General features: G+C 43.0%; 2 protein-coding genes and 1 long non-coding RNA gene across 3 annotated transcripts; 2 read left to right on the forward strand and 1 right to left on the reverse strand.

Moving 5' to 3' along the window:
• Window positions 1–1,208: 1,208 nt before the first annotated feature.
• LOC127007096 (uncharacterized) lies at window positions 1,209–8,056 on the reverse strand. The gene is made up of 3 exons (XR_007760067.1): window positions 7,861–8,056; window positions 6,616–6,992; window positions 1,209–3,088 (listed from the first exon to the last, which is right to left on the reverse strand). It is a non-coding gene; the product is annotated as an uncharacterized LOC127007096 (long non-coding RNA).
• Window positions 8,057–11,966: 3,910 nt separating this feature from the next.
• Window positions 11,967–14,052, forward strand: LOC127003431 (uncharacterized). The gene is made up of 4 exons (XM_050870129.1): window positions 11,967–12,126; window positions 12,502–12,692; window positions 12,793–12,933; window positions 13,149–14,052. The coding sequence occupies exons 1-4, from the start codon at window positions 12,099–12,101 to the stop codon at window positions 13,596–13,598; spliced, it is 810 nt and encodes a 269-aa protein (XP_050726086.1). The 5' UTR covers window positions 11,967–12,098; the 3' UTR covers window positions 13,599–14,052.
• A 1,035-nt stretch (window positions 14,053–15,087) lies between these two features.
• On the forward strand, window positions 15,088–17,761 carry LOC127007100 (uncharacterized). The gene is made up of 4 exons (XM_050877710.1): window positions 15,088–15,251; window positions 15,528–15,778; window positions 16,025–16,165; window positions 16,716–17,761. Exons 1-4 carry the CDS (start codon window positions 15,236–15,238, stop codon window positions 17,193–17,195), a joined length of 888 nt encoding a protein of 295 aa, XP_050733667.1. The 5' UTR covers window positions 15,088–15,235; the 3' UTR covers window positions 17,196–17,761.
• Window positions 17,762–24,247: the final 6,486 nt, after the last annotated feature.

The following is a 24,247-nucleotide window of genomic DNA, read 5'->3' on the forward strand; positions in this document are numbered from 1 at the left end:
TTTCCTTCTAAATGGACTATTACTGGAGTTTTTAGTCACCTACATGCAATATAAAAATTAAAGATATAGTTGAGGGAATATGCTGTAGCTGTGCATGGCCCCTGTGTTCATCTCCATCCCACTGGCCCTTAAGCCTGTGGTGGCTGAGCATTCATTACCCCAGGACACAGGGCAAGCGCAAGGTCTGGGTTACTACAGTTTATCTTCTCCAGGTTTCCCCAGGTACTCCTTTAATGACCTACCCAAAACGGAGAATGAATAGCTGTATGCTGGGTGCCCAGGCCAGTGGATTCATAGTTAGGTGTGCTAACCACTACACCACAGAGGCAAAAACAACATTAAAATATATCATTGACTGTTGGCGGAGGAAAATAAAGATTCGTCAGGTCAGTTAATAGTTTTATAATGAAATCATTAGTAAGTAAAATAAAAATAACTTACACAGAAGATAAACAAACTATACTAAACTAATACTCCACTGACTTCATTAGAAGAAAAAAATAGTTCTGCTAATAAATATTGAGAAGGATGGTCCTGGTGCAATAGTAAAGAAATAGAGCTGCCAGGCAGAGGGGAAAAAGGAATGCCAAAGAGCAAGTTTATGGATCTGGTGCAGGAGGATATGCAGGCAGCTGGCATGACAAAGAAAGATAAAGAAAAGAGGAGGAGAGGGAAATGTATGATCTAGTGTGGCAACCCCTAATGGGAGCAGCCAAAAGCAATATAAAAAAAGCCATTTGCACCCATACACAAAAAAAATATAAAAACTAAGCCTGTCCCCTCTTATTCATTGGGGTTAGGGGCCACAGACTTCTGCAAATGTTTGGTGTGCCACCCAAAAAAAAAAAAACTAGACCTGCAAAAAACACTGAAAGCAGTTTTACACAAACTGTACCTAATAAGCATTTCTGATACCTGAGAGTAGAATAATAGTTCAAAATATACCGCTTTGTCGTCCGTCTTAAAGGAAGTGCTGAGGTATGATAATTATGATGAGTGTAAATAATGGTAATAATAATAATAATAATAATGGGGATTTTTTTTTTTTCGTTTTTTTAGTTTAGTTTTGAGGCGGAGGTGTGCGAGTGCACCGGGCGAGTGAAAAAAAATTTTTGGCGCGAAAGTACAGTATACGGACTATATGTGTGTCGAGCGGGGAGGAGGGTACCGACACCCGATATCCAGTAACGCGCCCAGCTCTGAGAATAATGTATCATAAATGCCATCATTCATTAATTATACATAATATAAACTGTACTGTAATTTACATAAACTTCTTAGATATATGTAGTCATTAAAATCTCACTTAACTGTTAAGTACTCCCCACAGTCTGCAATTTTCTTTTGGAGGCAAAAAATTATTTTTCAAGATTTAGCATCATATGGCACTGCAGGACCACGCACAGTATGTTGAGTATCTCCTATTTTCCTTTACTGCTATTACAGGCAAACTAATATAAATTCATTAGAACAGCCACAAAAATGTTTGTACATTACCGTCACATGTACGATGCCTCCCCAACTCACCCTACTGGTATTAACAGTGCCGACTATACGACATGGCAATGTGGTCACCAAACATGCATACATGTGTAGATGATGAACTGCCAGTGTCAAGAAGAGTGACTAATGCATTGGCAGTACCCACTGATACCCATACTGAGCAGTCTGGCACCATTATTAAGTTGTAGGGCCAGTAGTGTTAGTACCAATACTGGTACCGGTACTTGCCCAGTCCTAATGCTGATGGGACCCGTTTATTTATGTTTTATACTTGAACAAATGCTTGCATTTATGATCCAGTGTTTATACCCATTTAATATTTTTATCACCTGATTTTCAAAGAGAGAAGCATTCATTAGTAAATAATTCACATGGTATGATATACTTAACACCTTAAGTTGAAGAAGAAAATGACAGAAAAATCATGGTAAGGACCCAATAGTTAAGTGATATTTCAATGACTGCATATCTATAAAAGGTTTCTGATAATTACAGTATGGTTTACAGGACATATGGCTGATGAATAACGCTAATTATGATATTTTATGCTACTTTATGCATGTACACATCTTCCTTTCCTTAGAAACGGCTGAATCATTCGCAGGCAGATCATGAATGTTAGGAGTGTCACAGCGAAAATTCCTTTACACTCGCCTTAGTGTATTTTAGGGAAAATTCACAAATGTGCAAATCCGCGAGTAGTGAACCCACGAATTCAGGGGGGACAGTTGTACATTTTAATACTCTGTGGTTTTGCAAATCAGAAAAAGTCAAGTCAAGCCCACACACACATTGATCCCTTCACACAAATATACTCATGTGGCAGGAACTCACCTAGCCAGACACAGGGGGTGAGAGAGAATGAATTGCAGGAGGAAAGACAAAATATTAGTATTTGTGACCAATGGGAGTCTGCTTATCAAGGCTCTCCTTGTTCACTCAGAAAAATTTGTTCATCAATGAATGTCAGAATGGTTGCAAAAGGAACATCATGATAGGCTCTACCTAATTTCACTGATGACTTTTTTTTTTTTCTTAATAATATGGATTTTACAGCATACAAGAGAAGAATAGCAATGTAAGAATTCCAATCTTTGCTCAGATTATTTTTCTCAATGTCAGAAAGGTTGCAAAAAAGTGCAGCTTTATAAGTATAAGGGAAGGATAAACAGACTGAAACTAGAAGAATAAACAGAAGGAAAAGGAAGAATTATGAGGAAAACACAAATAATGAAAGGAAAGAAATCGGAAGAGAACCACAGGAAGAAAGGTGCAATTGAATAAAAATAAAGGAAGGATGAAAGAAATAGACAAAAGGAATAAAAATGAGAAAGAGAAATCAGGACTAAAATAAAACACAAGTAAACAGGGAAGGGAGGAAAAGAAAAAAAATAAACAAGGGTAGAGAGGAGTAGGGGCAAAACACAATGCAAGAAAAAAAGAGAAAAGAACTGGGAAAATGTCATTCCAAACTAAACTTTACCAAGTCATTGCAGCTGTGAACCATGGACGATTCTAGCTCGTTCCACATCCTCCAGCACTCAGCAGTTGTCTATTGTCTTGCCGTCAGTGTGCTTGTAAGTTACTGTTGAATGAAAAGTAAATGTGAGTACAGCCCAGACTCAGCCTGCCCCTTGACTGCCCTGATGCTGCCTAGATAACTAACAGACAAATAAAAGGGTCGTGGTGATGGTGGTTATGTTGGTGGTAGCGAGTGTTCTAAGTGCTAATTGGTTCACAGATAGAGAAAGTCATATCCGCGAGGGTATGCGTTTGTGTGAATGTTGTTTGTGTAGGTTAACATTTAAGTGTTGGTGTATGTGTAACGGTGGACAACAAAAGGACATAGACGGACAGTCAAAGGTAAACGAGTACAAGAAAGATAAACATTGAAGACACAACGCGGACAGAGACTAGTACTAACGATGAACATGAAAACACAGAATTTTAAAGTCTTCTATGCAGTGCACCATTTTCTTATGTGTCACTGAGGGGAAGGAACATGCGATTCAAGCGGTGACTACTACAGTTAGGCCCATTCTGACTTGACTGCCACTTTTGCAAGACACTAAGCAATGTATGTGAGAAAGTGGGATGAGAGAGATGCCTGGATTGAAGTACACTGGATCAGGATGGGTTAGGTTCAGGTTCAAGGAATTCACAGCTTTTAGAGTGAAATTGAGCAGTTGTGGTGGTGGTGATGATGATGGCAGTGGTGACTAATGGTAAAACTGGAATGGATGAGAATGAAATCGTCCATGATCAAATGAAAAATCCAACACAACAGTACAGAACCAAAGATCCCTAGGAGTTCACGGTCTGTGCTCATACATAAAGACAAGAATTTAATGTATTTACCAGCATCTGTCATGGTTCAGGAGAGATGACTCCTTCCTTCGATATGTGACAATAAGCATCAATTATATCATACTCATTTTATTTCCTGTCAGTGTGAAAAATATTTGTTTTCACAGTATGATAATTATGAACTGGTTGTATATTGTAAGTGTTGACATGCTTCAAATCTAGATAAACACTTCCTAACCTGAAATACTACTAAATGACTACTACTCACAAGGTTCTAAATGTTGGACAACCTGCATGAAGAGCAACAATGCATATTTTCCTAATACTACGGATCCATAATAAAATCAGGGGATTCAGTGATATTTAAATTAATCTCCCAAAAACCCCACGGGAAAATTATCCTTTGTACTTAGCTCTGCTTATTTGGGAGATGACTAAGCATAGTGGAGATGGATGAGTGGCTGGATGAGTTCCCTGCAGCTCCTTGTGGGCCATTGACACTATATGAAGTTATGCTACACTGAGCATTTCACTGGAACTTATGTACATATGTACAGTCCGAAGAATAACCATGGAGGTTGTGGAAAGGTGAGACAGTAAATTGACTCAGGGAGCAGAAGTTGACGGACAGCTGTCTAGTGTCCGAGTGGAGGCTCCCGTGCCTCGGTGTATGTGACGTCAGTTACAGTGAAGCTTCAGCACTTCGACACGTGACGTCATTTACTGCCATGTCAGCCATTACACCAACCAGGAATCACTGGCGTAGTGGTTTCTCCCATTTAACATTTTTATCATTGTAAATTTTGAATTACAATAATCTTATTTAACTATCCAAAGTGCTATTTCCCCAAATAATGAACCATTCCTTTCTAATGACATATATGATTTAACAGGAGGTAATTTCATATCCAAAATTTCCGACAGTAAGTAAACACATTACAGAGCAGACTTGATGGCAACTGGCTGCAAATGCTTTCCTGCCAAACTATCCCAGTGTCAACACAGAGTTGCCAGGCAAGTTTATTGGTGCCCAGCAATACCAGCTGGTAAACTAGCCCCGTGTCAACAAGGGTTAAGCAAAGTGTGAGGCACACCATGCACTTTCCACAGTGCCCTTCCAAATGTTATTATTCATTCTACATTTTCATTGCTTGTTTCCATTTTGTTTGCCTGAATGGAGTGCCAGCATGGGTGTGGCACTGGAAAGTTGGGTGTACCACTTTTGTCTATTTTTTGGCATTTTTCAATTTTTCCCAAGATTTGCATCAGTGGTACTGAAAAAAGCTAAAAATGACCCTCGGATGAAATGTCAACTCATTACTTTACCTAGTATATATTACTAATAATATGGTGTTGTATGTGTGAGTGGTTGCAAGTCGCACACATCATAACTCGAGGACTATCGTAACTTTTACATAGACAAAAAATAATGTTGAACTAATATAGCTTTATGTTCGGAAATGTAATAGTGCATGCACGTTGCAGATATTACTGATGTAGGAACTAGATTCTGTGGCATCTTGCAAGGCTGCTATGAAACTCTGTGGCATCTGACAAGGTCGCCATTTGGTGCAGGCTGCCAAGGAAGCCCTGGGAAGAATATAACAATGGATTTAGAATTTGCAAGGCACCTCTCCCTTTAAGTCTGGTTTGTGCAGTACTAAGATTTACTATGCCCTACACAGATATGAGATACATTATCCTATAGTTCTGAAGCAATTTTTTCCAGGTAAGTGAGAAAGTCACAAAGATTAACCCTAAAATTAGGTAGGCTAAGCACACAAGTGTAGTGCCAGACCCTCTTGAGGGGAAAAGCATCCCAAACTCACTCTGTGAGTGGGATACCTCTTTTATCAACTGATTAGGGAGTGGCCTTTCCATCTCACTGGTCCAGACTCTGATCCCCAGCGCCGGTGAAACCCCTTCCTGGTATGAATTAATTTTTCGTGTTTAGAGACACTCTGTGGTTGCACTGAGGCATAGTGGAGTGGGAATTCACACTTTCTTTTCTTTTATAAATGTACTAAAATATTACAACAACTAGAATTACAATGCAGAATAATAATAAAAATATATAATGTACAAACCTTATACCTGTTACCCTCTAACAATGTCACTGTCTACACACGTTTGTTTACGTCTTAAAGTAGTACTCTCATGTCTCTGAGAAGGACCAGTTCTGGTAGGTCCCAGCAAATATAAAGGGTTTATATGTAAAATATTGGCATTTAATAAGGATCTGAATACATATGAAACTTAAAAAATTACCTGATATTGGGAAGGACTACGAATATCAGGTGAAAAATCTTCATCTGGCACTCGTAGTTTAAACCCATTTATTATAATTTTTTCCAAATGCCTGCCCAAATTGGGAGGTGCATCTTATAAGCCCATGCTTCTTATAAGCCATCAAATACACCAAGTTTCAGTGACAAATAAACAGAAATTAATCTAGATGGAGAAGGGGAGTTGTAAAGTGCCAGACCCGCTTGAGGGGAAAAGGATCCCAAACTCAGTCTGCGAGTGGGGTATCTCTTTAGCCGACTGGTTAAGGAGTGGCTTTCCCATCTCGCTGGTTGTGGGTTCGATCCCTGGCACTGGTGCAATCCTTTCCTGGTATGGATTAATTTCTTGTGTGTTTCATGACACACTGTGGTTGTGTGGAGATCTAGTGAAGTGGGAATTCAGGCAATACACAAGTATAAGAAACTAGTAAAAAATAATCAAAATAGCTTAATCTATTGGAAACAAAGAATATATTACCAAAGACTACAACAGGCAAAAGTAAAATCAGCATTTACATACCTTGATTGGTCTATAGATTTCAAACTTCCTTCACAATCTGGACTTGGACATGTAAGGGTTGATACGAACAGGGGCTTATAGGGGGCAGGGTGGCAGCTTCATTGTTATGAGGATTCAAGGGAGCAATTTCCTACTTCAGCTTGTACTGCTTCTGGTCCACTTTCTCCCTCCACTTCCTCTCCAAACTCCCCTCCCATGTCTCCTCTCAAGTAGGTAGTGGGGTATCTTTAGGGTTTGGAAGGGAAGGCATTTCAGGCAGCCATCAGTAGGCTTTTCCCAGATGAGCTTCAAGTTGGGGTCAAGTAAGGTAGGCATGGGGTCCTGTCGCGCAAACAACGCCAGCAGGTTCAGCAGGAGGTACAGCATCATCTTGTAAACTATAGAGAAATAAAACAAGTGAATAAATAAAGATACTACATTAATATTACAAATAATTATGCAATAATAATAGGGTAATACTTTCTAAGAAGTCCACCTCCCCCTCCACCACTCCAGCCCCCCCTACCCCCCAAGACAAGTATGGGGAACTGTGGGGAACTGGGGTTTGGGGGGGAAGCCAAAATCACTGAAAAATGGTCTTCCAAAATTTCCCTAGAAAAATCCCTAAATGATGGAAAATTCCCTAGTCTCGGAAATAAGGAAAGTCCAAACTTTATAACCTAACAGCCCCCCTCACCCCCCTGCTAACCAAGGGGGGCTGCACCCCCCTCTGGACCCCCCCACATGCATGATGTGCCAGAAAATCTTTTTTTTTTTTTTTTTTTTGGTAGGGAGCATATTTAAGCTACTCCAACCGAACTTTACGACCTGCTAATGAGGGGGCTTCGACCCCCTCACCCCCCTCCTAATCAAGGGGGGCTGCGCCCCCCCTGGACCCCCCACATATAGGGAATTTTCCTTAATTTAGGGGGTTTTCTAGGGAAATTTTGAAAGCCCATTTTTCAGTGATTTTGGCTTCCCCCCCAACTCCCGGTTCCCTACAGTTCCCCAGGCTTGTCTTGGGGGGTAGGGGGTCTGGAGTGGCGGAGGGGGAGGCGGACTTCTTAGAAAGTATTACCAATGATAGTAAGTTTGTAGTTTTGCTCCAACACCTCAGATTACCATTTCTGCCTTCGGATTACAGCTCAGGGACAAGAATATGTGCCCCTTAAGTATAATATGAAGGCCTCAAATGTTAGAAAATAATTTTCAAGTTAATAATTATTAACACAATAGATAGTAGCCTTTTGCTGCGAGAATACTTACATTACCACTTTAGTTGTGAATTGTTTAGAGGCAGCACTGCATCAGGAACACTATTGCCAGCTTTACAATTTATTTTCCGTTTCCTTTGTCTCCAAACAGTCCTAACACCGTGCAGATTGCCCGTTGTCCTCCACTAGCCTCCTAACCCACTTCTCTGCCTGTGCCCTGTGGGTGGGTGGGCGGGTCCGCTGGTGATGATGATGGTGGGTCTTGTCTTGTAGTATAGTTGTGATGTTTTGCCTTTGCAACGGCGCCTCCTGTATAGTGTTTGTCTGATTTTCCAAAACTCAAACTCTATGTTTTGTTTCTTTAGTCAAAATGTGTTAGTCAAAAAGTAAGTGTCCAATTATTGTGTCCGTATTTTCTGGGTACCGTTGTTGGAGCTTTGTCAGGTCTTCCTTTTCTGAATCACAAAAGTTACATTTTTCCTCTTCGTTGGTGGAGGTTTTATCCTATCATTTAGGCTTCTGGCACACATTCACGATCATGACTCCCGATGCCACCACACGTTCGATTTTGCCGATCATCCTGGCCGCATGACCTTGGATGTGGCGATCGATGGGTGTGCTGTTCCGACGGGGTTACGCCAAGTAACGACGTTATTAAATATTAAGACGGCATCGTGATGGGTGGGGACGGTGTTCCGACCGTCGTGTGTGGGCAGCGATGGTCTTCCGACATGATGGCTAAGATTGTTGACGATGGTCTTAACTGACACCGACCGGAAGAAGACGGTCGTAACATCATCGAGGTGATAACGACGTTATTAGGGCAATTGGCGATCATCTTGAGACCTCCTCGCCTGTGCCCACCGTGGCCCCTGCATGCTTTGCCCAGTTCTACAGGAGGATTAACACCAACCAAAGGGACTGCACGATGGAGGATACAACCCAGCTGAATTTTGTGATTGCCTACCTCCACTACCGCCAGCTGACTAAATTGCAACACACATTGGAGTTAACCCGACTGTTGGTGAAGCTACGGCAATAGAAAAAGCAAAGAAAACACGCTGGGTGTACGTGGGTTAAGCCTGAATTAAAACGCAGACCATTAACTTGGTAATTGTAACAATCTGATGAGAGTTCTTGGCTGAAGATCCAGACATATACATAAACTTTCCGGGTTGACAATAACCTGTTCAATAAGCTAGTACAACGTTTTGGCCCCCACACTGAAAAACAAGAAACATTCTGGAGACATCCCATGGAGCCTGCGAATCCTCCTCCACACAGACGGTCGGTGCGGCGCCGTTGCCTCATCTGCATGCGGTAGATTGGGAGAGCAGAGCTGTCAGGTGCTCTTACGACCATCGTAAGTAGATCCTATTAAATGCCGACCATTGCCGACGTCGAAACGACATTGTTGCGACGTTGTTGAGATGGACATCCGACGGTCGGGGTTTATTCCCGACGGATGATAGGAGTCGGAGATGGTGTCGATTGTTTTGGCTGGGGTCACACTTTCACGATCATGTACTTCCAACGCCTTTCGACGTTAGAAACTGGGGCCATCCACAATGGTCGCCATGCCTCATCCATATCATCTTCAAGTAATCCTGGGGATCGTTTGCGGCATCGTCATATCTCACCGACTGTCGCGGCACGTCAGACCACGTGCCGGCGGTTTTGGAAATTTAAAAACAATCGGCGCCCTTTGCGACGGTTGTGCGATGGTCGTAACTGCGTCTGGCAGCGCAGTCTCCCAACCGACCGCATGCATATGTGGCAACGGCGCGGCGTTGCGCCGACCATATGTACGGAGAAAGGATGATCGTAGGGTGATCACTAGTCGCAGGCCAGACTCCAGAGGTTGTCTTCAGAATGATTTTTTTTTTTTTACACCACACCCCACTTCCCCCTTGCTCCTTACCAGTGGAAAAATCCAGTGTGTGTGTGTGTGTGTGTGTGTGTGTGTGTGTGCAAGATTAAAAAAAGAATATAAATGAATATACATCAAGCTCGTTTCCTACACTTACCACTGCAATTGGCTACTTATTTACCGCATGAACTAAACAATTATACATATAATAAGCAAACGTCCATTACTGCAAAGCGCTTCCGTGGTATAGTGGTTAACACGCCTAGCTACGAATCAGTGAGCCAAGATTCGAGGCTGTCGCCCGCAGCCCACCCAGCTGATCATACGAGTAATCCCTTTTGGACTGGTCAATAAATGGGTGTACCTGAGAGAACTTCGGGTAGGTAAACTGTGGTAACCTGAATGTTGGACTTGCCCAGTGTTCCGGGGCTCATTGGCCAATGGGATGGGGATGAGCACCGAGCCCAAGCGTAGCTATGGCGCAGCTATGGCCCCTAACTTTACCATTGTTGCAAACACAGCTGCTCTGGCTAGCATGGGTACAGTGATCGTCTATACTTTCCCTATACTCGTCCCCTTTCCCTCCTCCCTAACCTTCTGGTCCAGCTTCGTCCACTTCCTGCCTAATCAACCAGACTCGTACCCGCCCCTGAATGATATGTCCCTTCACTCGCACTTTCTCGATGAGATGCCATGACTCGGCAGAACCAACGACTAGTGATTAATTCTGACCGATAGCTTGCTTTCTTTTCAAGACGACTGGGCTTTCGCAACGAGCTGCGTGTGTGTGTGTGTGTGTGTGTGTGTGTGTGTGTGTGTGTGTGATAGGTAGCAAACACAGGTTCTTCAGCTTAAAATTCTTTCCGTGGACCGATTTTCTCCTTCATACAAATAATAAAAACATCTATGTAAAAAGAAGTTCCTGTCTTCCTCAAGTTCCTCCTCCACTATCACAGGGAAAGTGACAGAGAACCTGCTTTTCTCCTCTCTCTCTCTCTCTCTCTCTCTCTCTCTCTCTCTCTCTCTCTCATTATATGTTTTAGCCGTAGGTAGAAGGGAAATATGAAACACTTTAATAAACTCTTTCGTCGTTAAAGTACTCACGTGCAGGGTTTTTTTTCGACTTACTTTCTACGGCATGTGTGAAAGGGATGATGAGGGGCAAAAGTACCCAGTCTTGCAGTCGGCAGTGGCCCCCAGGGTGTGTGTGTGTGTGTGTGTGTGTGGAGAGAGAGAGAGAGAGAGAGAGAGAGAGAGAGAGCAGTGCGTTTTATCACACTGAGATATTGAACAACTTGTTGGGGTGTTAATTTCATACTTTCACAATACACATTCTACTTATACTAGACATAACCTGCCTCACTATATGCACATAGTCGGTAATCCATTGTGCTCCAGTCACGGAAATAAGCTCGAGTGGTGGTGGGCAGCCTGATAACGAGAAGTGCAAGCTGCCTCAGGACTCTGCTTCTCTCTGGTTTGTTATCCTGCGATGGAAGAATACCCCTTGTACTGGAACAGCAGCCATAGGTTTTCTCAAGGAACTCATTTATATTCAAGTCAGGATAATCACTTGAGTGGTCTGTGCCGATTTGCTGGCCCAACCTCCCTCTGAACTTACACTTGCACATTCATAGCCTAGCTCTTGAAATAGAAAACCATTGAGGAACTGTTAGGGAAAAAGGGACGACATGGTAGTCACTGAGTAGCTTTAAATTCCGTAATTTCTCGAAGAAATTGGTTTGCAGCGAAAAGAAAATATGTTAAGGCACTTTTCATTATATTCACCAAATGCGTTACATTTTACAACAGAGGTGATATCAGAGACATTACAGTTTTTCTTAAGTCTATGTTTTTAAAACCTAAAGCATAATTTTCATTTCAAGTCGATCGGCTGCTATATTCGTAAACATTAACAGATACGAGAGTTGGTTTTCTAATCAACCTTTGATTACTGCATTGCTGCAGCCCTTGCAGCATCACGTTTGCCTCTATTGAATGCCACTATAACTAACTTCGATTTTCATTCACTTCTAAAAGTTCGGTCAAATCTCTTTTAGTCACAGGGAAATTTCTACAACACCGGAATATCCTACTCCTTTCTGCTTGATTTACATGTATGGCTCCACGGCGAAACACGTGGAGTTAGTTGACTTACGAGGATGTTGTGATATGAGATCAACAAATACCTCAGAACTTTCATAGCAAGGAAAGGATGCCTATTTTTTAGGCCCGTCTGCCTTGCGTCAGCCCTCCCCTTCTTTACGGGTTTGGATACTCGAAAGTTGAAGCAGTAGAGGCGTATATACGGACCAGACAAAAAACTGGCCTCGAGTGACGGTGGTCTCGCGGGGCGTGGCAGTGGCGGGCGACGGCCTGACTCGACCTCCGCGGCCCGGCTCAGTCAGAGGGTAGACTTCATGAGCAACGGCAGTATGCAGCGATCTGGTGCGTGCAACTCACTCTCTCTCTCTCTCTCTCTCTCTCTCTCTCTCTCTCTCTCTCTCTCTCCTATATGTATACTTCTGAACAGGTTTGTGCATTATGTATTTCTATGTAGTATTTGAGTGTCTCCCTGCCATTACGATGTCAGTGTCCAGAAATGATTTTACTTGTTATCTGCTGTGCATATTCATGCGCTTGAAGACCATGCTTAATGTCATTCAGAAAGTCACCTCTGATGTGAATTAATACACAGTATTTGTGTTTCCTAGTAAGGAGATCAGCTTCTTTAACCACATCCATTGCTGATGTTGCTGCTGTAGCTTTTGTTGATGTTCATTACCGAGATGGATCTAATTAAAGATTATATATTTTTTCCAGAACCCGTAAAAGGCGCAGCCCTAGTGGTGCTGCTACTTGCCCTACACACTGTGCTGGTTGAAAGTGGGGGAGCGTATGGCGGCGGCGGCGGCGGTGGCTTTGGCCATGGACCTGTGTTGGGAGACGCCAATGCCTTCGGGTGTCGTCCTCAAGTCCACTATATCACGCATTACCGCACCAAGTTCCAGGATGTGAGTTAAACACATAGAGGAAGAAGAAGATGATCTTTGAAGGACGTGTCCACGGTAGGTCGGTGTGACTGTGCATGTGACTTGTGTCTTGGTATTGCAGGTACCGGTTTACAAGACGGTTATAGCGACCGACGTGGCGGTGAAGAACCGAAACGAACTCGTCTACAGCACCGTGGTCAACATCGAGACAGTCTCACTCACCTCAACGGTTCTTGAGACCACTACGGAAATTGTAACCAGTGTGAGTGTTGGGATGGTCTTGCTTTTGTCTTCGTGTGAGAAATGCATTTGGTATTGCCCTGTGTTATAGATGATCAAATGTGAAGATCCCTGTTCACGAATAATGGATAATGTCAGTTCAATGAACAAGTGGCGGTATACTTGAACGTCTTAGGGACATTAGTTGCATTTTATTTGCAAAATGATATAATCATTCCTGCTTGTCTTTTCTTCCAGGTGGCTCGCAGCGAGGTGATAAAAACTATAACGAATGTGGTCTCGGTTCCCTACTACACCACCACCATAGAGTACCTGCAGCAGACGCGAGTCGTGGACATCACCTCACACGTGTTCGACGTCGCGGAGTACGCCTACCCCGTCACCCTCACCGAGGTGGCAACGGCCGCCGCTACCATTGACCTGCCCGTGACTGTGGTCGAAAAGAGTGCGGCGCCGCTGTTTAGGGATCACATTATCCTTAACACCATTACTAAGTACGTGACCGTGACGCACACTAACCCCGGCTATGGCTACCAGAACGACGTTGCCTACGTAACTCAAAACGTCGTGGACTATACGCCTTCCTACGTCACGAAGACCCAGTACAAGACGAAGCACGTCACCCACACCACCTTCGTGAACGTCCCATCCTACTCCACGGTGTTTGGCCCCTGCAATTACTATTAACCCTGTTACCTCGCGGCTCTTTTTTTTCATGAACCCTTACTTTCACCTCATTTCTTATCCTGTATTAGTATTAGCACTGCATTGTATATATCTCTTATGCCTTTGTAAACATTGCTGAAAACTAAGATCAGCAGAAATTTGTTTGTAAACGTGTCATTATTTTTACTTTTTTTTCATGTTCATCACTTTCTCTCTAACACATGAGCAAGTAGCCACTGCCCTGGTCATGGCAGGCAATATTCAAAGGCCAGTCTTGTGTCTCTCATCACTATAGACTTCCTTGTACAATGATATTTTCCCATTAGTATTATTGTTTTCGAATTGTTAAGTTTTCTTCTTAGCTGAACCCCATGTTTTATGCCCATGTTTAGGATACATTTTACTTTTCTACGGATATAACTCATAATATGATCCAAAAAAAATGAACATCTCCAATAAACACTTATTTGTGTAAGGAACTATGTATTATTTCCTTTTGAGGAAGAGGTGTGTGTGTGTGTGTGTGTGTGTGTGTGTGTGTGTGTGTGTGTGTGTGTGTGTGTGTGTGTGTGTGTGTTTGGGGGGTGGGTGGGTAACGAATCCACCCACACACCTCCTGCATGAGCCACTCAGAATTCCTCCTTGGCAATAACCTTCGATAAACAAACTATTCTTTAGGAAATCACATGTTAGAGGCAGCTCATAACCGGTAACGAAAAAAAAAATATTGAAAACAAAAGTACAGAAACCCCAAGGAGACATGCAGACAGTTTTTAAAGTTTGACAGTATCTATCTATCTATAAATCTATCAGTCTATCTATCAGTCTACCCAAGTATCTATTTAGTGTATCTTTCAATCTGTCAATTCATACATCACTACTTACAATAATGCTTTACCGCAACAAATGAATAGCATATTAATAACGATAGGTGAATCTCTTGTATTTCCTCAGAAAATTGATTATATGCATCTATAGCGATAGGTAGACAGACAGATAAACAGATAGATAGATAGATAGATATAGACAGATAGATAGACAGAGACAGATAGACATATAAACTGATTGATAGACAGCCAGAAAGAGAAAGAAAACAGAGAGAAAGAGAGAGAAAGAAAGAAAGAAAGAAGAAAAAAAAAGAAAGAAAAAAAGAAGAAAGAAAAAAGATAGAGGAGACACAGAAAAAAGAAGAAGAAGAACAAGAAGAAGAAGAAGAAAAAAAATGAAGAAGAAACAAAAGAAGAAGAAGAAGAAAAGAAAAAATGAACTGAGGAATGAAGAAGGAAAGAGCAGAGAGAGAGAGAGAGAGAGAGAGAGAGAGAGAGAGAGAGAGAGAGAGAGAGAGAGAGAGAGAGAGGAAAATGAAAGGAGGAAAGGAGGGATATGGAAGTTTCATAAATGTTCACCCACCAATCTCATTTTTCACTTTCCTTTTCCCCCTACGTCCGACCCCTAGACCACACCACCCTTTCACATGTTCAAACTCCTCTCCTTTCCCTCCTCCACCTACCACACCTATCCACAGCCCTCACATTCGAGCAGAAGGAAAAAACTAGTTCCAGAATACCAGGCAGCCGACCAACCTCCCAACCAATCTCTAAAAGCTGACTCCAGTGCAACCTAAGATCCAGTCAGTCGCAGGACGTTCGTGGGAGAGGATGGAGGCACGCTCAGGTGAGGTCTCGCAAGTGTGTGTAGGGGGGGTGAGGGGTGGGGGTAGGGAGAAAGAGAAAGGGGAATTTGCTCGCTCACACACACACACACACACACACACACACACACACACACACACACACACACACACACACACACACACACACACACATGCATTTTCCAAAATCATATCTTTCATCTACTATCATTTACCTGCTGATACTGATGCAATATAAAAAATGATAAATACAAATATATTTTCTCCATACCACTCCTTTAACACATCCCTCATTCCAGGCAAAAAGACACAGGTGCTGGTGTGGCTGTTGGCGCTGTTGCTCTCCGTGGAGGCGACCGCCAAGGGGGGAGGGGGAAAAGGGAAAGGGATAGGAATAGGGGGCGGAGGCTTCGGGGGCCACGTGATCGCCCCGCCCATCGCGCCACGCATACCCCCGCCAAAGATCCATGTCAACCCCGTCCCCGTGCCCGTGAAGCCCTGCTACCCCGTCACTAAGCAGATTACCGACTTCAAGCAGCTGGATAATTATGTAAGTGTGCTGTTACGTCACTTGGATGTTCGCAAGATTTATTTTTATGAACTACTAATTTCTTAAAACATAAAACCTTTTTTTTTACCCGATAATTATACATTTTTGTTGCAGAGTACTGATCAGTTATGAAATAAGACGTTTACATATATAATTTCCTATGTTAGGGTTGAAATTAAGCCTGTCATTGGGATAAACTCTCATGAACTCTTCCGTAAGGTGACTCCCGGTTTTCGTTCTCTTCAGGTGACCTTCTACAAGACCCAGGTGCAGCCCGTCGTCGTGACCACCACTCTCTACCGCACCAGCTACGTCACGCAGGATGTCCAAGCCACCAGCCTCCTCATTACTACCGTTCGCACCACAGAGTTCCAAACCGAAAATTCGGTGAGAAAGGCTTACAGAAAGTAGAGAGGGAGAGAGAGAGAAGGAAGGAAAAGGAGGAGGAGGAGGAGGAGGATTTGGGAGAAGAAAAATATAAGAGGAAAGAAGAGAGGAGATAGAAAGAAATAAGAAGGCACAGAAGTAGGGACAAGGAGATGAACTGTTGTGCTTGTGAGGAAGTAGAGAAAGAAACACAAATGAGTCGCTTACAGTACATTATTTTTTTGTCAATGATAAGCTGAACTTCAATTACACTATATCAACTCCTTAAGGGGCACAAGAAATGGTAAGCTTCGGATCCTTTTCCACCGAAATATCAGAACAAAGTACAGGAATCATCTCATAATCAAACAACAATTTTCAAAGTTACAATATGCCTAATTAAAGTTTATTAGTTAATCATTTGCGAACTGATCCATTGAATGAGTAGATCAAACATTTTTTCAGTTGAATCCAAGATATTTATTCATTGATTACATGAGTGACTGATTGACTGAGTTTCCTATTATATTATAGCCTTTTGATGTTAACCTTGCTCTTGGGGTCCCAACAGGTGGCTATCATAACGGACTACAAGACCGTCACCACTGTCCAGAAGGTGCCGGTCCTCACCACCGTCACCAGCATTGACTTCACGCTGCAGCCTCACGTCATCACCATCCCCAAGATCGTGTCGGAGGCCGTGCCGCAGTACTTCACCGACACGGCGGTGGTGACGCACACGGTGTATAACCAGCCGCGCATCACCGTCACCAAGGAGTTCCCGTATCCCTACGACTCTGTCCAGTACAAGCAGGTGACGGAGACCCGGTACGTGACGGAGACGGTCCAAGGCTACCACGGGCCGAGAGTGACATCCACTGTACTGAGGACGCAGATCAGCTACTCACCAGTCTACATCTCCGTCACCCTCACGGACACTGTGCTCTACACCACCACTGTGCTGCAGCCGGTCCGGCAAACAGTGACGGCTACATGCGGCGGCGGAGGGAGCGGACTGACTGTCAATTCTTATGATAATCCTTATGACTAGGAAAAACTCTTACTGTAGAGGTTAGGGTAGCGCAGCAGTAGAGGTCGCAAACACCTGATTTTGATGATCAGGAGGTAATTCTCGGCCATTGCACTACTGAGAGGGAGTCCTCTTCTTTAATCCTAAGGTCGGAAAGCTTTTCCTCCATCAGGATGTACATATCTTTTCCTTCATCTTCATCACACTGAACTCATTACCCCGTTACCCCACCTCACAACCACGCTAGTCCCCTTGCCGTTAGCTTCCTTTAGTTGATTTTGGCCCGCCTCTCAGCCCTTCTCTTCACTGGACTCAAGTGACACACAGGGGTCGTCCTTCAGGAGTGGAATTATTGTTTCCCCAAACTCACCTTCCTGATTAACCTATTTCAGAATATCGATCCCCCCCCCTCCCCTCCGTCCTCTCTCTCTCTCTCTCTCTCTCTCTCTCTCTCTCTCTTCATATTTTGATGTACAAATAATAAACACTGTCAATAATTTGTTTGTTATATTATAGTTAACATGTGACATTCATGTCAATTATTTTTTAATTAAACTAATATATTTGAAATAAAATATATGTTTTAATCAATGCTTTACGATACCCTTTTTGCATAGTCTTGAAAGTGAAAGTATCTGGACCTGATGGACCTGATGGAAAAGTACGACTTTCACCACATAAAAAGAAAATAAAATATGGTGGGTGCTAGAATGTGACTAAGAAACTAGATTAATGAAAAAAAAAAAGCTCTCTGAGGAAAACGCAGGCTCTCAGTACAAGCAGAGGAGAAAACACCGGGCTCAATGCAGAATAATGTGTTTTGCGAGGAGAAAGCTAAACAAGACTGCAAAAGAAAGCTCGTCGGGGTTCAGTTACTGGAAGACCCAGCAGCCAGTCAACGAGACCAGCAGGACGAGGCAGTTTTTTTAGCGGGGTGAGACTGACCATTCCTGTCCACTACCCGAATAGAAGCCCTGCAGGCTCCTCGTCTTATTGATTTTTGTACCGATTCAGTGACGCGGAAAACAGTTTATTTACAGCTTCGAAATATGCATACAGAGGAAAGTGCGGTAGGCTGCGACGGTAAAGAAATCTGCAGGGACTAAATAGATGGGTTTGTTATGTGTTTTTCCCTTCTCTTTTCTCCTGCTCTGTTTTCATTTTCATTTTTTTTTACTTTACCTTATCATACCTCTGACGTCCTCACTCTAACTCTTTTAAGCCCTCAAACTCATCTTCCTCTTTTATTATAATCTGTTTCGCTACAATGAGACAAGCAAAACTTTTGAATTGCTCAGCCGTTCACTTAACACATGAAATGTTTGAAAAACCAAACTGGAATACACGAATAAAAAATGTAAAATATTCCTAAAAATAGCTGTACTTTTCAGGTTACCTTCCCGTCCGAGACCTTGTAATATACGGGAGCATCTCTTGTACGATGGAAATGTTATCTCACATCCACCCGATCCACCCCCCCACACACACACTTCCATTGTGGATGCCATCTTGATTTCGAAGTTATAATTTGTTCTCTTTCAGTTTATTGCATTTATGATTTCTGTCGTCAACCACGTGAGATCCACAGTACTGTTTACTTTCCTTTATTTCTAAGGAACTGTTCTCTCTATTTCTAGGCGTTTAACCTTCAAAGACGTTCCACGCTTTGTCTATAAGAGTGACATTTAGTTGGCACCAAGTTCAGGGGGTTGCAGTTCACGTACAAGATTGACAATGGCCTTTTCCATAGTTTGGTATCATGCATGGACATGTTGTCAGTGAACTCGTGCACGGTTCTGAATCTGAAATGAATGAAATGGTGATCGAAGCCACTTCATTTTTCATCTTTCCCATTGTCGCGCCACGTATAAGGTTGGTCACTATGCCAGATCTTATAGTTTCATTGTTCTCTCGCGTCGACTGTGTGATAATTTGAGCGCCAAATGAGTTTACTACCGTTTCGATGAGTCTGTTCCTCCTGGTCTAAATTCATCGTGCCCTAGTCAGGGTCAGGCCAGTTGAAATCCCGAATAATTACTGAATTTTTGTTTTGTGTTACGGCATGAATCTCTTCATTAAGGACAACGTCGCAGACTGACTGTTGCTTTTAGTGTCTTTGGACAGCTGCAATCGCCTGCTTGTTGTTGTTAGTATTTAGCTTTTCGTAAAAAAAAATCTTATTTCCCTGCGTGTTGTTTGTCAACTTTTGCGGTAGAGAGCATACTTTTGACATAATATAAAACGCCTCCCCTTTTATTGTATAGTCGTTTTTTATGAATTCTTTCGTACTCCGTGGGTGAAAAAGAGAACTGAAGGAGATGGAGGTGGAAGAACTGGTGGAGGAGAAGGGGGAGGAGGAGGAGGAGGAGTTGTTGTTGTTGTTGGTGGTGGTGGTGAATGTGGAGGTGGTGGTGGTGGTGGAGGAGGAGGAGGAGAAGGAGGAGGTGATGGTTGAGGTGGTGATGGTGGTGGGGGAGAGAAAGAGGAGGAGGAAACTAAAGAAGAATAGAAAGTTACAAAAGGAGGAGGAGGAGAGGGAGGAGGAGGAGGAGGAGAAGAAGAAGAAGAAGAAGAAGAAGAAGAAGAAGAAGAAGAAGAAGAAAAAGAAGAAGAAAAAGAAGAAGAAGAAGAAGCAATGAGAAAAATGTTGCTAATTATTGTGATGTTCATAAGAAAAGATGACGGGATAATGATGATTAGAATGATGAGGATGGAAAAGATTCAAAAGAGGATGAAGATGATGAAAAACAGAAGAGAGGCAGAAAACAAAAAATGGGAAGGGCCGTAAGGGAGGCATTTGACAACAGTAGGAACAGGTAAAGTTGGGGGCATACGCTATAGCTGCGCGTGGCGGCGGTGCGCATCTCCGTTCAGTTGGTCCTTTGAGCCTGTGGTAGTGGGAGAGAGCTCATGAACCCAACAGAGGGCCAGTGCAATAGTTTACCTTCAGTTTTACCCTCTCCAGGTATCTCCAGGTAGCCAACCCACTTACCGACCATCCCGAAAGGTAGGATGATCAGCTGGGTAGAATGTTCAACCCTGGATTCGAACTCAGATCTGTAGATTCGTAACTATAGGGACTTTAACCATGCAGTTCTCCGCGTAGGCGTTGGTAAGAGTACAGTAATGTTTTTTGTCTGTATTTCCTCCTGCCTACGACTTTAGCTCTTTTAAGAGGGGAGTATCAAGACACCTCTCCGTCCGAAATTGGCCTCTCTTCTAGCCACTTGCTTTTTGAGGACGAGCGCGTGGCGGGCTTTTTTTTATTTGATTATTACCCTTGAGCTGTATCCTTACTGCAAAAAAAAATGTCCAAAAGTCAACCCTCATACAGCGTTGCTAAATTATCGTATCCACTATTGTATTTACCGTTTTTCCACTGCTGTATTTACCGTTTTTAGACACTTAACTATAGCAAAAAGACACTAATAATTAAACCTTTCAACGGTAACTATAAATAAATGTAGTTAATGGAGTGGAGGAGACAGTTTTGGGGTCGGAAATCGGAAAACATAAGAAGCTAAGTACGACAATCTGGTAACACAGCACTCATACCATATCCCCCCCCCTGTCTTGCAAACCTCCAAGGGTGTATTGCCAGGGAACGAAATCAGGTGGAGACGGAAGCTGAAACCGGTCAAAGGAGAGAAAAAATCGAGAACTGGAGCCCCGAAAGTAAAATGAGGAAGATCAAGACCACTTTCACTTGTACAGATAATGCAAAAACCTACATGAAAGTGGATAACTACAAACTTAAATTAATGATAGCTCTGGTCTCGAAAATATGAAAATTTGGACCTATAAAACAAGCTTATTTATCCCTCTCTTACAAGCATATTTGAAAGTTCCTGGATGAAGAACGAGCACTATCGTCTCGCATTCATGTTTAGATTAACCTAGTGGATAGTGGATAGTGGATAGTCGGTATAATTAAGCAAAAATCTGTCTACTCATTCTCTCTCAAAAGCTGCTCTCACAAAGCGAGTGAAAGATGCTTATTATCTCTTTCTCCTCCATGCCCTTTTTTTTTCTATTCGTATCTTATTCGAGTATATGACCCTTCGCTTCCTCTCACAGACGCTGAAACCCAGACAAGAAGCGTCGAGAAGGAGAGCAAACTGAAACTAGTCGCGGCTTGTGCTGACGGCGACCGAAGTCCAGTACGAAAGAGAAAAGTATATCAGTGTTGTTCGGTGGGAATGAGCCTCAGGGTGACTCACATTATTTTTCTTTTTCCTCTACTTTTTCTCTATCATAAACAGATGGATGATAAAATAGGTAATCAATGGCTGCACTATAGTCATTTATGAGTTAACCTTTATGGCCCCCTAACCCCCCTCCCCACCCCACACACACACGTATACACACCTCCTCGCCCGTCTCCCCGAACTCGTTGACTCTGCTTTTGTCCACCGGGTACAGCCTGGAACGTGTGTGCAAAGGTATAGGCTGGGACACAGAAGTACAGTTTTCCTCAGTGGTGGAGGCAGAGTGTATGGAACTTTAACGCGCCATACCCCGCACAAGGAGAACTAAAATTGCCTCTAGGTCCCTGACAACTGTTTGGGCATATATTCACTCGTTACCTTTATTTACCTTTTCACTGCCACGTCCGGTCACGTTGCGGGTATAACCTAACCATGATATACCACAATGGATTGAATATTCATGTCAAAACTGGCTTGGTGTCGGTCGTGCACACTGTTTGTAGTTATATATGTAAATGAGAGACAATACGTAGGTCTCTTAGGTGTCTTATCGCATTGAAAGGACAAGAAAGGGTAGAACTTTTTTCCAACACTATTCCGAATATCCTGAATACCCCACATATACAAAACCCCCCTTATTTCCCTCTGTTTCTGTCTGGAAAATGTACATCTTCGTATACCCGGAAGCCGGTTTACTTTCCTTGGCATTCACTCTCTCTCTCTCTCCTCCCCGCCATCATTATCAACAACGATGTGGAAGACCGGCTCGACCTGGGTGCACTTGCTCCAAGAAAGGTTTTTGTGCCCCTCTCCTTTCTACTGCCTTCAACTTGTGGATGCAATGAAAAGCAGACCACTGGTGGGCGTTGTATTCTGTAACGTGTAATATAGATGAAATGTCAAGGAACAACTGTAGATTCGTAAATACCATGTAAACAACAGCTACATCGTGTCTTGACCGTCATTAACAAATAAATATCTATAAATCTACCTATCTATCCATTTATCTATCTATCTATCTATCTATCTATCTATCTATCTGTTTCTATTTATCTTTCTTTACATATTTTTATTTTTTCAAAGATTATTCTAATGTGTGACATCGAGCATCTCTCACAAAAGGTGGCATCGAGACAGTAACGGTGAGCAGAAAGGACAAACTGTAACTTGATGTGGGATAAGTTGCAAGCCATAAAGGCTCAATCCTATACGAAGGACCTTATAAGTACAGTTCGTGAAATATAGTTTTCTGTCTGCTTTATGGTCCACAATAAAGGACTCCTGGACAGCAACTCATCGACAGCCGTCTCGGCTAGCGGAGAAGACAGTAAAGGTGCGGTCACACTAGCTGCTGATATCGCTGGATCCAGCGGTACGGCTTGATAGTCCAGCCATTTGCGCTGCACAAGCGATTGATACCGGCTGCTTTGAGCTATCGATACGGACCGTTTTCACTGGCATGTACTGCTAGTGATAGCGGTAGCCGAATGGAAGGTAATAAGAAACTATCGTTTATTCAGCATACATGCAATCAAAAAAATATTCCATTTCTTTTTTGGGGAGGGATTTTAAATGCGTAATAAAAGAGCTAGACGACAATACAAGAAAATTTCCAAATGTATTTTTTTTTCTTTAATGGAAATATAATATTCAGTTCTCATTTGATCTCGGTGACTTTCCAACGGGTCACCAGTACAGCAAGAGCAAGAGCAAGAGCGAACACACTTGCCAGCCATGGTCTTATCCACTTTCGTTTCACTGTTCTTTTCTTCTTTAAGTCCTCACTGGCTACAAAACAAGTGGAAAGAGTAATTGTGGACAGAGCGAATCCAAGAAGTGCTTCCTCCATAGCGTCTAGTGTTGTTATGATATGATCGGCTATACAGTGACAAGCCACCTCCTGACCTTTACTTTTTTTTTCCGAGTAGACTTTTTTGCGGTTTTTACAGAAGTGTGAAGACTCCATACCGCAGGGAGCGAACGTGACAGTGCACCTTGAAACTCCACACTCAATGTCCAGCTCAAGAATAGACTCGATTCACGCTCAGCCACGCCCTCGAGGAGCACAGTGTGTGAATATTGTACACAAACGAGGAGAGAGAGAGAGAGAGAGAGAGAGAGAGAGAGAGAGAGAGAGAGAGAGAGAGAGAGAGAGAGAGAGAGAGAGAGAGAGAGAGAGAGAGAGAGAGAGAGAGAGAGAGAGAGAGAGAGAGAGAGAGAGAGCCCAACCTGCGGTGCCCTTCTATAAATCGACCATATGAGAGTAAAAGTAGCCAGGCTACTTTCTCCGTCGTCTTCACCCTCCCTCTGTCCATATTACATAAACGGCAGTAATAAAGAATATTGGAAGACAACGGTTGATCGTAATGCAACAACGGTTTTCTCTACAGCATCTCATACGCAGTCGTCAATCGTGACTTCTTGCCTTAACGCAAAAACCTTGATATATTTTTTTCAGACACTATTCATACCTGTCACGTATTTTGTGCATTGACGAGACATAAGTTTTTACAGTCCCTTTTAATGACGGATCACCCCAGCGAAGGCACCCTCGCCAGGTGTCCCCTACATGCACCAAGCGGCGCACCCCACGCCCCTTGGTAAAATGCGGCCGGTTTATACGCCCCGAAGGAAACACTGGTGAAAGGGAGAGTGACTGACTCGGACCACTTTTGTGAGAGAAAGGAGAGAGAGAGAGAGAGAGAGAGAGAGAGAGAGAGAGAGAGAGAGAGAGAGAGAGAGAGAGAGAGAGAGAGAGAGAGAGAGAGAGAGCGAGAGAGAGAGAGAGAGAGAGAGAGAGAGAGAGAGAGAGAGAGAGAGAGAGAGAGAGAGAGAGAGAGAGAGAGAGAGACCCCTCCCTTTCTG

Source organism: Eriocheir sinensis, chromosome 3, assembly GCF_024679095.1.
Source record: "Eriocheir sinensis breed Jianghai 21 chromosome 3, ASM2467909v1, whole genome shotgun sequence".
Taxonomy (NCBI): Eukaryota; Metazoa; Arthropoda; class Malacostraca; order Decapoda; family Varunidae; genus Eriocheir; species Eriocheir sinensis.

What these genes read in the sequence shown, in the direction of transcription:
- LOC127003431 (XM_050870129.1), top strand. Translation starts at nt 12,099, where the DNA reads ATGAGCAACGGCAGTATGCAGCGATCTG. An exon ending in CGGCAGTATGCAGCGATCTG is followed by an intron (nt 12,127 to 12,501) that starts GTGCGTGCAACT and finishes TATTTTTTCCAG; the next exon opens with AACCCGTAAAAGGCGCAGCC. An exon ending in CTACGGAAATTGTAACCAGT is followed by an intron (nt 12,934 to 13,148) that starts GTGAGTGTTGGG and finishes CTTTTCTTCCAG; the next exon opens with GTGGCTCGCAGCGAGGTGAT.
- LOC127007100 (XM_050877710.1), top strand. An exon ending in TCAAGCAGCTGGATAATTAT is followed by an intron (nt 15,779 to 16,024) that starts GTAAGTGTGCTG and finishes CGTTCTCTTCAG; the next exon opens with GTGACCTTCTACAAGACCCA. An exon ending in AGTTCCAAACCGAAAATTCG is followed by an intron (nt 16,166 to 16,715) that starts GTGAGAAAGGCT and finishes GGGTCCCAACAG; the next exon opens with GTGGCTATCATAACGGACTA.